Genomic DNA, 14,955 nt, shown 5'->3' with positions numbered 1-14,955 from the left:
AAAATTGCAGAGATTTTTTTTTTATTACAAGGAGTAGTAAATTTTTATACATTTGATGTGGTGACATTGATATGACATATTCGGAAAAAAAAATCAACCCATTTGAGAAGTTTCATTAAATGTCTACTAATTTTTCTTTATACGACGACTTTAATTAAAGATTGTCATCGACGAAGAATATTGAAGAATGAGAGTTTACGTGGTCTAAACCAATGGAAAGAGAAATAGCTAACATGAAGGATTAGAGCATACGAAGCCAAGGGCAGCAAAGCCGATTTGTGCCCTTTCGGATCTGGACATGATCAAGCAACAGTGGGGGTTGACTGAGAGGTAGAGGTTCTTGATGATCACCGCCGGTAGCAACGTTTCAGAACCTTCAGTAATCGCTGCTAGCAGCAATACCCTAATACTAAAGGTAGCACAAAATCAAATAACAGTATAGTTATTGTCTATATGCATTTCCAAAGACACTGCATCTAAGTACAGCCCACAGGTTGCAAAATTAAATAATATTAATAATAATAATTTAAATCAAATAATCTGACAGTTTTTGCCTTATTTACCATCTATTATCATCCATAACACTTCTAATATAATTGATTTGGTCTGAGCACAAAACACCAACATACTATTTACCCTTTTTCTCTTTGGATATAAGACCATCAAACGTAGGAACACAAAGCGGGCACTACCAACTCAAGCTCAACCCCAAAATAAAGTCCAACACGTTCTGAAGGATGTATTGGCACCAAAAGTCGAGGATTGGCTAATAATAATATATTAACATGCACATAAGAAAACGGAATCTCAGAAACACTCGTAGAATGCCATTAGACTGTAGTAGCAGAGGTTACTGGTTTCCCTCGACCTAAGGTGAAACCCCTGGTACCATCTGGCATCCGAGGACCGGGAGGTTGTTTGTTAGAAATAATCTGTTCTCGATCAAAATGGATAGAATGGCTAGATGGTGGAGTGCCAACCAGATGGCCTCCTCCACGATTATTGTTGTGATGTTGGCCTCTACCTCGTCTCCCTCCACGGCCCCGGCCTCTCCCTCGTCTTAGCGATCCATCTTTTTCATTGAAATTCTCATCATTCTGTCCATACTTAACCAGTGTTAGGAAAATAGACTAGAATATCATATTTGAACAGCTACAAAATGACTGGTATCTATTAAAATTGCTTCAGGTTTATTAGAGAAGATATATCCAAAGGTCAGCTGAACTGTGCAACGAAATACTGATCAAACCCCAAAGAAAAATTCATAAAGTTCTAAATTTATAGAAAGTGTCCAATGAAAAACTGTGAAACTTGATGGTGCAAATGAAACAAGCATGCTTACCTCAAGATCATGTGACACTTCAGATGAGTGATAGGCATCATCAACCAGCCTTTCATTTAATTGGTTTGATGTCGAGACATCCTCCTCTCCATTAAAATCACCTTCCTGTCCTCTTCTTCCCCGGACTGGTCCATGTTTCATCTTCATTTGAAGAAGTTAGTAACATTTGTAAAAGAATAAAATAACCAAACAGCTAATTACAAAGAAAATATAATACCAGTGAGATTTGCTAAGTTTATACATAAGAAATGTTATTAGGAAAAAAAACTAAATTTGTTTATTTCCTTTTGTAACCTATTAGAGAACCTTGTATGAAGAACTGCTACTGCCATGAGTTTGGATCATGTACTGTGTACAATGATAACACAATGCAGCTCAGTAAATAAGACTGCTATATCCGTTTCAATTCATGCACCTTTCCACCTAATAGGTAAGTGGATCTGATCTCGCTGAGAGAACTACTGATCTCCTTAAAACCCACCCTTCGGAATGGATACATGGATATGTTACGTTTAATATTAGTTCATATTTACAGCTGATTAGTGATTACCCCAAATATAATAACTATAAAGCAAGATAAACCTAAATAATCAAAACCAGCCATAACTATATCGTCACAGATAACCTAAACTATCTTAGCAGTTGCTACGCTAGCCCTTGATATTAAAAAAAGAGGGGAATGGCGACTGTAGAACAAGAGAATGTTTTGAATTATACTAAAAGTGAAACCAAAAGATAAATAAATAAGACAAACAAGGGGAGAATGCAAGGAGGTTTGCAGTTAAAGTGAAAGCAACATGATTGATGGCCAATGATTACCATGAATTTAGGAAACAGTTTAACTCTGAGTCCATTTCTCCAGTTCTTTTCATCATTGAGTTCAGCAACCTGCATGACACAACACAATTAGTCACCTACATTAGAAAATACAAAATGTCGAAAAGGTAGGATCATCAAGCATACTGCTTTTCCAGCATCTTCAACAGTCTCATACTCCACAAATGCATGCAACTACAACGAAACAACAAAAACAAAAACATCAGCATGTAATATACAACAAACAAGAGAAGAACGAGAGAATTTTGAAGACTGTTAAATAATATACTCCATGGCAAACATAATGAAGTTTCTTTGTATAGTCAAAATGCACCCTATAGTTTCAAAACTCTTATAATTTTGCCTCACAACTATTGACAACCATAAGTAACAATAAATAATTTGACGTGGCAAACATGTGTCCTCATTTCCTTGAGTTAAAACTATCACATCATCATTCCACTAAGTCACTTAAGGTGTCAGTAGTTGGCGATGGAGCCATTTTGATGATTTTAAACTCTGGGGGCCATTTTGGTAATTTTAAAACTAAGGGCATATTCAAAAAAACATAAAAACCTAGAGGGGATATATTAAAATTTCCAATATATATACATAACAATCTGAGTTGGATAACCAAATCATAATAATCTACTAATCAAGCACAACTTAAATGTACAAATTCTCATTGACAACGTAATCTAGCAATTGTACAACAAAAGGATCAAAGTACTTACTCTGTTGCCAAAGAGCATTTCCAGTCTTGTCAGTTTATTATTTGCAGCAGCTGTTCCATTGACAGTTTGTGGATAACATGTTCGTATTGTTTTCACACTAGATAACATAGATCAAGCTATTTAAGTAGCAAAGTTATACAGTATCAAAAAATTAAAAAAAAAATCAAGATGATTTACCTGCCAACAGAAGAGAATAGCTTCATAAGATTCTGGTAACAATGATCCTCAGGCAAGTTTTCAGCCACAACAATGCGAGACTAGATGAACAGAAAAAATTGAAAAGCTTAAGTCTGTGGATCTAGCTGAGAAAGCCCATAGAGACCTGATTAAATTCTCACCTGCAACATCTCCAAGTCCGATTCTGTAAAAGGCTGTTGACGCCTAACTCTCTTCCCATCATCACTTACAACCTGTAATTTGACTCAAAATATAAAGACTAAAGCCACTAAAGAAATATTTGATACGATGTCTTCAATAAAATCAACTGAAATTAAATATTATTAGAAAAACTTGCCAGTTTTGATGATGTTCGGAGTGCCATAGCAAGCTGTGAGATGTTCTGAACCAAGGATTTGATTTTCTTAAATGCTGCTACAACTGATATTGGCACTGCAAAGAGGAAACAATCACATTCAGACCTGACTTCTCAATTCCTCACGCATAGATCTTAGAAAAATAAAATATTCAGAATGTCCATGCTGTTTGCATAACCAGTCAAATGAAAACTAAAACCGTTAATCATTTGATTAGGAACACAAGGTTCATGTTTTTCAGCTCAGTAAAAGGTCATACTAGTTCTGATAGTTTAATCAACATCCTTTATTAAGTCAACTAAAGTTTTCATTGATCTCACCATTTAACAACCTTAATTCAACTGGTGTAACTATAAATTAAATTGATTTCCTTTCATCAAGTCCAAACAACCTTAACAACATGCTTCCTCTCATCTTATCATATAAAAGTTACACTTATTACTTCCAGTTCCAAATAGTAGTACTTCCTATTTATCTTCTATGAGTAACCACACATACAAGGCATATTATTATGTGTGCAATGTTCTTCAAATTATAAAGGAAGTAAACAGATGAGCCCACTATTAAATTTTGAGAAAGGTCCATTGAGAAAGAGATGAAATAAAAATATCTAAAAATGAATTTAATTTTATGCCTAGAAGATCAACTAATATGTTATTTTTTTAACAATCAACTACTGGACAAGGCAGCTCAATGCACGAAGCTCCCGCCATGCGGGGCCACACACACAACTAGTGGACAAATATCGAGGAAAAATAAAAATATATAAATAATTTGTCTGACTTGAAAAGAACTAGTGATAACCTTCTGGTAGATTTTGAGCGAAGGAAATTCTTACTAATCATGTTGAATTGATAAAGAGCATGAACAAAGTTGTACTACCACTAGTGTTAGAATCACAAGAAGTGCAATAAATAAACCGAATTCAACTCTATTAAAAAAAACTCAATTAGAGATATTTTGGTTCGATTCAAGACTTAAAAATATAACAAATAGAAATAGTAAAACTCTTCTAGTTTTTCTGCAATATTAATTCAAATGACTATGACTCGATATTTTTGTTTCTGCAAACAAATTGATTTAGTAGGAACTTAAAGAGGTGAAATTGGAAAAAGCTAGATCAAGGCGTCAAACCTGCTGATTTTTGTTTTGTCAATGCATAGTGATAATTTTACCAATAAAGTACCATCTTGACCAGACCAATCAAATTTTAAACCTTTATCAAAAAATGCATGTTGTAAGTGCAGGGTAGTAATGCTTTTATTTATGATAATTAATCAAGGAACAACAATATGCATTGCAACAAAGGTACCAAGCTCAGTTAAACAACACAACAACTGAGTCAGGTTGTGCCCAATAATTAAAGGCCATCCCCAAACCCTCCATGCAACAATTTGAAGGCATACTTAAGGGAAAAAAACGTCTACAAGGAATACATTCCTTGCCAAAAAGGAGCTGGACAAGTTTATTACATCACAATGAAAGCCAACAAGAAAAAAGATCAAAAATCAATGTTCAGATTTTTTTTTTACCAAATCCATCAGGATCTTTACTGATAAACCTCATCAAATGTTCAGTTGTAGCAAGGTTTGCATCACTGAAATAATACTCAACCTGTCCATGACAAAAAAATATTGAGTTTCAAGAAGAGACAGATTACATACACAAAAAATTATTGATGAAATGCATACAACAAATATAAAATATTTTTATAAAGAGCTGAGTACTCAGGAGAGCAATAAGGCAGAAACACACAGACAGAAAAGAAAACAACTGCCAGTCTGAGAAACAAAACATGTAAATAAGATGATAATGATCTGAAATCAAATAATTAGATTAAGAGAAAATTGTGCCTTTGACAACCAGGTAGGTTAGATAGTTAACAGCTGAGCAAGAAGTGTGGGAGTGGTTTCCATTTATTCCAAATGGGAAAGAGTGGGTATAGCCAGAGAGAACAGATAAAACAACCTTTTCTCCTTTATTCTACCAATAATGGATATAACAGCAATACGCGACATAGTTATTTAAGACATGAGACACCCAAAAGCGCATAAGTACTGTGGGGCTGAGACGTTAGGTGCAAGGTGAGGCGCACACCTTACCGAAGTAAGATGCTTTGGGTATAAACTTTTGTAATTCAAACATATATATAGGAAATATTTCACTAACAAAATTCAAATATTTGATAAACTACTAAACAATAATATAAATATAAAATTCACTAACATTCAAATTCACAAACTATTTCACTAATTTTCTTTGTGGTGTTGATTTTCAAAATATAACATTGAAATGGAGTTGATTTTTGAAAATCAGTACCACCGAGAAAATCAATGAAATAGGGGGGGGAGGGGTTGATGATGATTTTTTAGAGAGGAAGAGTCGCGCAAAGTAAAATAACTAAATAAGTTTGCAAGGACCAAAGAAGGTCGATGTTCATTTTCTAGGGGAGAGGAAGAGTTACGCAAGAAAAATATATCGCATGCATGCAAGTTAATGCAATCTAATTAATTTAAAGGATAATTAAAGGTATGCATTAGGCTTTAAATTTTTTTTAAAATTTCAATAAGGTATGGAAAATCGAGCCTTAAGCACACCTTAACCTCTCAAAAGGTGCATGCTTAAGCGCGCCTCATTCAAGTATTGTGCATGGGTCACTACCCAGGCGCGCACTTTTCACAACTATGATCAAAGATACATATTCTAGATCCCATCTCTTCTCTACACTTGTGTTTGATAGAAACAAGAAATAAAGTGGTTTTCACTAATCTATTAATATTTTCTTGCTTCATTTCTCTCTACATTGGTGTTTTCCTTTCCTATTTTTCTCACCTCTTATTCCCTTACTCATTTCTATTGGTGCTGGAAGTACATCGAACCCAAGTTTTGATAATGACAAAGGGTTCAAAGTTAAGAATTATTGCGGTTCTAATAAATATGACTGAGTGTGTAGGAAAGTCCTAAGTGAGTTTAGGCAAAGTAAAAGTCCTAATGAATACTGGACGGGTGGAAAACCCTAGTTGCGGCTAGGCAAGGAAGTCTTGGTCCGAGGGACTGGGCAGAAGTCTTAGCAGGCCGAGGATATCAGGCGGAAAATCCTACTGGTCGAGGATAATAGGTGAAAGTCCTGAAGGTCGCGGACACCATACAGAAGACTGGACGAGTCAAGAATAAAACGTCAAGCAGAAAGTCTTAAAGTCTCGGATGCTGAGCAAAAATCCAAACGGTGATCGATTTGGCATAGTTTACCTGAGAAGAGTAGGTGAGGACACGTTCTCCATTGATGGAACAATAGACGTCGATTCGACCTAGAGTTTCACAAACATCCGAAAGTTAGAACCGGGCAATCCTGAGACTGTCAAATTCAATCAAAATGATATATTTTGTTTGGTGTTAACTCTATGGTGCAGGAAATCAAAGTTGGAAGATTGGCCAAAAAAAAAAATGGGCATCCAGGCACCCAGACTAGGTCTAGACGCTCGGACATCCAAGTGCCAAGACTGGGTCTGGGCACTCAAACTCGGTCCAACTCAGCTGCGCGTGCAGATGAGTTGACACGTTCTGATTGGTTGGCACACGTCGCGCCCAAGCGCAAGGGAGTGGTCTAGGCGCCTGGGTAAGGATAAAAGTCGCTAAATAGAGTTTCAATGAGAGGACACCACGTGGGGGTGCTCGGGACCGGTCCAGACGCTCAGAGGTGGCCTATAAAATAGACTTCGACTAGCACCTCAAACATAACAACTCTAACGATTTACTCTCTTGCATCTAAAGACAAACTTCATGACATTGCTGCTCCGACGACCAAAAGCACAAATCTGTGAATCTTTAGTTGTCGGTATAATTTTGTTTATAGCACTTAAACTATTATCACTTTGTACTTGTACTTATTCAGAATTATTAGTGGATTGTCCAATGAAAGCGATCAACGATCACAGGCTTTGGAGTAGGAGTCGCCACAGACTCCGAACCAAGTAAAAAATGTGTTAGCTTTGTCTCCATTGATACTTCTTTTGAATTCTTTCTTTCCGCTGCGTATACTATTGATTACAAAAAAGGTGAAAAAGCAACAAACGTTATTCACCCCTCCCTCTAGCGCTTTCGATCCTACAATTGGTATCAAAGCGAGACCGCTCTGAATCAGTACAACCACCGTTCAAGCAAGTTTTTTTTTTCTTTTCGTGATATTTTTTGAGTTTTTCAGAGTCGATCAAATTGATGCTATCACCCCTTTTGATCAATTTTTTTTTTTAAATCGAGTTTTACGTTTCTCAAAGTTGGTGCAACACCACTCGAGTTCAATACTTTTCATACCACACTATTAATCCAAGACCAAGTGGAACAAGTTTTCCTCGTTTCTTTGTGTGCAAGATTTCGAATGGCCATCAAGAAGGTTATAGTACCGATGGAGTACCGCCTCAAGTTTTCCTCGTTTCTCCAACGAGGATTTCGGATACTGGAAGGTTAGATAGAGTACCACCTCAAGACGCAGGTGAAAGTGGATCATTATTCAAAATGGATTCACATTCCCCATCATAGACGGAGTACTCATCCCCTGCGACAAGTTGGACGTGCCAAGGAAAAAGATCGAGGTCGACACCAAGATAACTCAGAATCTCCAATGCAATCTTACCAAAGACGAACTGAACCGAGTCGGTCCATTCACAAGTGCAAAGGACTTATGGGAAAAACTAATCGAATTGCATACGAAGACTTCCGATACAAAGGTAAGTAAACGGGACTTAATTTTAAATAAATTATATGATATTAAAATGCAGGATGATGAATCGGCGAGCCAATTATACACTTGGATCCAAGACTTGCTCAACGGTCTCCATGCGATCGGACCAAATGTGGATCACCGCGATATTATAACATATGCGTTAAATGCTTTTCCAAGGAATGCTTTGTGGACATCGATGGTAGATGCTTATAAAATATCCAAGAATCTTTCAAATATTAGACTAGACGAAATGTTTTCTGAATTCGAATTACATGAACAGCCTAATGCACTTCCGATCGAAAAAGATATTGTCTTGGTTGCAAGTACAAGCAAGACGAAGGAATCAAAGAACAAGTACCGAACCAAACCTGAGTCCAAACATGAATCGGATTATGCGAGGAAATCATTGTCGAGCTCATGAACCTAGTTTGAAAATTGTACAAAAAGGAGGAGGGATTCACCAAACAAGAGATCATGAAGGTGATACAAACGAAGATGAAGCAGTCGGGTCCAATTCAAACCAAGAAGCCCAAATCAGAAGTGACCTGTTATAGGTGCAACCAGAAAGAGCACTATAAGTCAGAATGTCCAAACAAAAAGAAAAGAAGACTCGAAAGCAACGTAGTCCGTGTCTTCTGACGAATCAGATGAGGACGAACAAGTTTTCTGGCATTACCAATACAAGCACAAGTAGTCGAAACCGAGTCCGAGAATGAATCAGAAGCTAAGTCCGAGCAAAGCCACGAATCCGTATCTAATTCAGACGATTCCAACTCCACTGTTAGTCCATCGTTAGTTAGATTGCATAATTTACTTTCTTACTTATCTAGAAAATTAGCCAAGTCCAATATCCGGATCAAGTTACTCTAAAAGGATGTCAAAGCCTTCAAAGAAGAGACTAACCCAAGTCCTTTGACCGAGTCAATTCAAATTGGAATTTCAACTCAAGTCCAACAACTTGAGGAAGAAAATTCTAATTTGAAAACTCAAGTCAAAGAACTCAAGGATACGTTAGAACAATTCACTTTGGGTTCCAAGACCCTTGATCTGATTCTTAAAAAACAAAGGGTTGTATACAACCGATCTGGACTCGAATACAAGCCTAAACATCGATTCAGATCTTACTTATCTTTAGTAAATCGAACCAATAGAAGTTTAGTCCAAGTATGGGTCCCTAAATCTAACTTGACTAATCAAGTTGGACTTAATCAATATTGGATTCCCAATGATCAAATCCATTACCTTAATAGACCTTATCGAGACTATGATCCAAGAGAAACCAATAAAAAGGCCATCTTTATTATTAGATAGATTTACTTGATTGTTTGATTTACTATTTTCCTTATTTCTTCCTAGATTAGGGTGGTTAGATAAGGACTTAGGCTTGATCGACACTTAACTAGTTACACCAAGGATTTTCAGAAAGAAAGTTAAATATTCAATTTCCTTAAAAGGTTTTGTCTAGAAGTGATCGTTGCTCTGACACCCAGCCTAGAAGCTGATTTTTGAAATGAATATTTAACTGACTAACTTTTAAACCTAAGCCTAACTCAAATGTAAATCAATCCATAGATTTCAAATTAAATTGAAGAAAATATCAATATATCAAACATCTCACAAAAACCTAGGCTCACTGAATGAAAATCTAGAAATTGGTGAGATCTTAAGATTAATCAATTTAGACTTACATAAACTAACTCAAACTAATCTATTATTTTACTTAACCTAACTCAAATTAATCAATTAATTTAGTTAACCTAACTAAAACTAGTCAATTACTTAACCTAACTCAAACTAATTAATTTAATTAATCAATTTACTGAATCTAACCTAAAACCTAATTAATTCAATTGATCTAATTTTTTAATTATTTTTTCAAGATTTAATCTTTAATTAATTTTCAAAACTTAAATTTTAAAACTTAAAGTAATTTTCAAAACTTAAATTAATTTTTAAAACTTTAATTAATTTTCAAAACTTCAATTAATTAATTCTTAACCAAATTAATTTTTCAAAACCTTAATTAATTTTCAAAACTTTAATTTAATTTTTAAAACTTAAATTAATTTTCAAAACTTTAATTAATTTTTAAAACTTAAATTAATTAATTCTTAAGCAAATAAATTTTTCAAAACCAAATTAAGTTTTCAAAACCTAATTAATTTTCCAAATTACATTTATGCTTGGACTCTAGAGTTATACTCATGCTATTAACTTTACCTAATTTTTCATTTTTGCAAATTTTTCTCCGTTAAACAAAACAATCATTTAAGCATTTGTATCTTTAAAATTTTTAGCATTAATTGAGGAGTTCTTTACATTTCTTTTGCAAATTATTTTTGATATATGTCAATTGGGGGGGGGGGGGAAGATTAAAAGTTAAGTTGCTAGTTTTCAAAAGTTAAAATTTTTCAAAAAGAAAAGAAGTAAATGCTATTTTCTAGAGGGGCTTAAAGTTAAAAATTTTTTGGGAGGAATTTAACTTAGAAATTTTAACTTTGTAACCTTTTCTAAGTTCTGTTTTTATACTTAGAAATTTTAACTTTGAAAAAAGGCAATTGAAAATTCTTACTTGTACAAGTCTCTAGTTATTCTTAACTAGTTATGTTTTACTTAACTTTAAATTATGTTGCCATAATCAAAAGGGGAGATTGTTGGTGCAGAAAACACTAGATGATCGAACCTAAATTTTGATAATGGTAAAGGATTCAAAGTTAAGGATTATTGTAGTTCTAACAAGTCTGACTGAGAGTCATAAGTGAACTTAGGTAAAGTAAAAGTCCTAGCGAATATTAGACAGTTAGAAAGCCCTAATTGCGGCTAGACAAGGAAGTTCTAGTTTGATGGACTGGACAAAAGTCTTAACAGGTCAAGAACATCAGACGAAAAATCCTACTAATCGAGGACAGTGGATAAAAGTCCTAGAGGTTGCAGACACTAGGCGGACGAATGGACGGGTCGAAGATGGGACATCCAGCATAAAATCCTAAAGTCCAGGATGCTGAACAAAAGTCCAAACGGTCTGAAGGACTGGTTTGACATCAGGTAAACTCTCCTGAGAGGAGTAGGTGAGGACGCGTTCCCTGTTGAGAGAACAATAAAAGTCGATTTGACCTAGGGTTTCACGGAAATCCAAAAGTCAGAACCAAACAATCCCAAGACTGTCAAATTCATTCAAAATGATATATTTTGTTTGTTGTGCTAACTCTATGGTACAAGAAATCAAAGCTGAAAGATTGCCCAGAAAATGGGCATCCAGGTGCTCGGACGGGGTCCAGATGCCCAGACGCAAACCGGATTGGGTCTGGGCTCTCAGACTAGGCCGAACTCTGCCGCGCGTGCAAATGAGTTGGCGCGTTCCGATTGGTCAGCACACATCAGCGTCCAAGCCCGAGGAGTGGTCCAAGCGCCAAGGTAAGGATAAAAGTTGTTGGATAGAGTTTCGACGAGAGGATGTCACGTGGGGGCGCTGCGACTAGTCCAGGCACCCGGAGGTAGCCTATAAAATGGACTTTGACCAGCACCTCAAACATAACAACTCCAACAATTTACTCTCTTGCGCGCTGCTCCAAAAACAACTCGACGACACTGCAACACTGCTCCAACGACCGAAGCACGAATCTCTGAATCTTTAGTTGTCGGTAAAATTTCGGTTATAGCTTTTTAAATATTATCACTTTGTACTTGTACTTATTCGAAATTATTAGTGGATTGTCCAACAAAAGCGATCGACGATCGCGGACCTTAGAGTATGAGTCACCACATGCTCCGAACCAAGTGAAAAATAATGTGTTAGCTTTGTCTCTGTTGATACTTCTTTTGAATTCTTTTTTCCGCTGCATATACTATTGATTTACGAAAAATATGAAAAAGCCACGAGCACTATTCAAACCCCCCATCCCCTAACACTTTCGATACTACAATTTCTATTCATCTAACATAAGTCCAAAAAAAGGCCGATCAATGATGAATTGGTTAATAAAACAAAATTTACTTTTCTATCATCTATAGTCTCACTACTCCATTTTCTTCAAGTAAACCAGTCTATCCAAATCACTAAACTTCACATGAGAGCTAAACAATTGGTATATGTCTAGTAGAGTTGTGTTATCAAGCCAATTAATATTTGATGACGCTAGATGCTGCGTTATCTAAGAAAAACACGTTATAGTAACCCTCGAGCAGTTTAAAAGGTTCATCTCCTAACTTTACTGACAAAACCAATGAAGCACCATAAATCTTTCGATAAATGTCAATTCTAATACACTATAGATAGTATCACAAGGAAATTAAGCATATGAACTCATGAAATGCTTGAGGCAAAGTCACACGAACCTGTTTCGTGATCTTTTGGATAACTTCTTCTGGAAGCTCGTCCTTATCCAGAGGGGTTCGTTCAGGATCAGCACTCGTATGTCCACCCTCGTGATCCCTAAACCCGCCGGACTGGGCAGCCCCATAGTACTCGAACGAACCCGAGCCGGGAGCAAAATAATTTGAGCTTGGAGGCGCCTGGTGGAATACGTGCATCACTGGGTGAGCCACAGGAGCATGTCCATGACGGATCGGCACTGGGGTAGAATCGGGGAGCTGCGAGGAGCGGGGGACAAACTCTGCTGCCTGGGCGTTGAGTCGGCTGGAAGAAAGGGATCGTGAGAGGGAAGAATCACCGGACTCCGTTGGAGATCGGTCGTCAGCGCCACCGGAGCCGGAGAGGAGGGCGCGGTCCTCGGTGTCCCCTAGGGTTTGCTCCAGGATACCGTCGGCCATAGATCTGCACAACCCTCTAGTCAACTTGGGCTCCAACAAGTCCAATACTTATACCACTGCTTGGACCTTCTTCTCGTTAATGAACGGGCTACGACTTGAATTTATTTCCGAGAGTGCCACTGACTAATAAATAACCCCCACGTGGCAGTTGCCGATTACATCGAATGGCGCTTCGGACTTGAACATCAAACTGTCAGGTAATTAGCACGTGATTAGGTAATTTTGTATTATTATAAGTAATAATGTTAACTAATTAAAATAATTACCTTAACGGCTCTAGGGCAGTTGAGACTTAAGATAGCAGATTTTTTTTAAACTAATTAAAATAATTATAATTTTTTTTGTATGTATTTTTCGTCCATCAAACAATAATTTAACAATAAACTTTTTTTTTCGTTTCTAGGCATCCTTTAAAAAATTTATTTAAAATTTTCATATCTATTTAAATGAATAAAGTATAAGAACAGCCTGTTCCTTTTTTTAAAAGAAAAATAATATTAGAGTACGAAACAATTAGTTGAAAGAGGCGTTTTTAATTACATTCTAAATGCACATTGCTAAAATTGCACCAATGTCATTTGGGGCTTAAGGTTTATATTATTATTATTTTTTTAATAATTTAGGTGTTTAAATTTCATCCGACTAATCATAAACAATCTTTTTTTGGGTTGTGTATTAGATAAATCTAAAACACATATTACCTAGAAAACGACATTTATAATACTGTTCAAATTTCATCCGACTAATCATAAATAATCTTTTTTTGGGTTGTGTATTAGATAAATCTAAAACACATATTCTTTAGAAAACGACCTTTATAATATTGTTCAAATTTCATCCGACTAATCATAAACAATCTTTTTTTGGGTTGTGAATTAGATAAATCTAAATTAAAACACATATTACTTAGAAAACGACCTTAGTAATATTCATGATGTTAAGATTTATATTAATCCAAGAGTTATGCATGTGTTGCCCTATGGATCATATGCATATGCGAATTGTACGAGTTCTTATCCATTTAGTAAATGCAGAATAAGTAAGAGGCTCTCATATGCTCAAGGGTCAGTATCTTGCCATATTATTTGCTCTAAGTTATTTTAAGGCATTAATCATTCATTTTTCTAAAATTAATTTTGAAAAATTATAATAATCTACCAAAACTAATTTTCAAGGGGACACGGCATATAATAGCTTGGGAAAAAAATAGGATTTCACTCTATTTTAATCCATAATCTCTATAGATAATTTTTATGAACTTATCATATCTCAAATATTTAGAAAATTATCATATCCCAAATATTTAGAAATTATCATATCCCAAATATTTAGACAGTTGACTCAACAATCATATGTATAAAGATAAATTAAAAAATCAAATAGACCATAAATTTTATCATGAATCAATTTTTATTTATTTCTATAAATCTATCATATAGTGAACTATATCATGGATTAAGCAAATAATGAGACAAAAGTCATACACTGACTCTAAGTATCCCACATAGTCAACTCCAAGATCATCTATAATAAAATAAATTAAGAAATTATGGATCCTCTGTCTCTAAATTTCTCTGTTCTCGTGTCCCTTGTCGATCGGACAGACCAGATTACATCTCAAGGATGTCTTGCACATCACGAGGATACTACACATATCTTAAGGATATCATGATGTCTTAAGATGTAATTTGATCCGTCCGATCAGCAAGGAGACACGGGGACAAAAAAAATTTAAAGACAGAGGATCCTGTCTCGATCACATGGGGAAGGATATATTCTCAATTTTTATCTGGATTCGACCCTTAATACTGTAAGTTTATCTCATGGTTACCATCTCAATTATGGCTTAGGAGCAAAATTAAACAGATAATAAATCCAGCGTAAGTGGATAAATGCATATATCTAAAGGCTTAATATATTAGGCAACTCTTTCTCTGCAAAATATGGAAGCACGTTTTGCTCAAATTTATTTACACTCCGACGATGCGACATGTCGCATGTCGGGAGGCACAAGAGCCAAGATCACAAGCGAAATCAGAA

At 35.6% G+C, this 14,955-nt stretch overlaps 1 protein-coding gene across 1 annotated transcript; it reads right to left on the bottom strand.

Annotated features, from left to right (window-relative positions):
• Window positions 1-494: 494 nt before the first annotated feature.
• LOC122053358 (la-related protein 6B-like) lies at window positions 495-12,947 on the bottom strand. Its single transcript, XM_042615382.1, has 10 exons — window positions 12,481-12,947; window positions 4,958-5,039; window positions 3,407-3,501; window positions 3,231-3,302; window positions 3,070-3,149; window positions 2,893-2,989; window positions 2,306-2,353; window positions 2,162-2,230; window positions 1,343-1,483; window positions 495-1,097 (listed from the first exon to the last, which is right to left on the bottom strand). The coding sequence occupies exons 1-10, from the start codon at window positions 12,913-12,915 to the stop codon at window positions 831-833; spliced, it is 1,386 nt and encodes a 461-aa protein (XP_042471316.1). The 5' UTR covers window positions 12,916-12,947; the 3' UTR covers window positions 495-830.
• Between the last annotated feature and the right edge of the window lie 2,008 nt (window positions 12,948-14,955).

Source organism: Zingiber officinale, chromosome 1B (genome assembly GCF_018446385.1).
Source record: "Zingiber officinale cultivar Zhangliang chromosome 1B, Zo_v1.1, whole genome shotgun sequence".
NCBI lineage: Eukaryota > Viridiplantae > Streptophyta > Magnoliopsida > Zingiberales > Zingiberaceae > Zingiber > Zingiber officinale.
The sequence above is the reverse complement of the archived record's forward strand: the minus strand, read 5'-3'. Positions and strand labels throughout refer to the sequence as shown.

Coding starts and splice junctions, on each gene's coding strand:
- LOC122053358 (XM_042615382.1), bottom strand. CDS start 12,915: ATGGCCGACGGTATCCTGGAGCAAACCCTAGGGGACACCGAGGACCGC. Junction 3,502..4,957: donor TAAAGATCCTGATGGATTTG/GTAAAAAAAAAA, acceptor TCCTCTTTGCAG/TGCCAATATCAGTTGTAGCA. Junction 2,354..2,892: donor AAATGCTCTTTGGCAACAGA/GTAAGTACTTTG, acceptor GTTTCGTTGTAG/TTGCATGCATTTGTGGAGTA.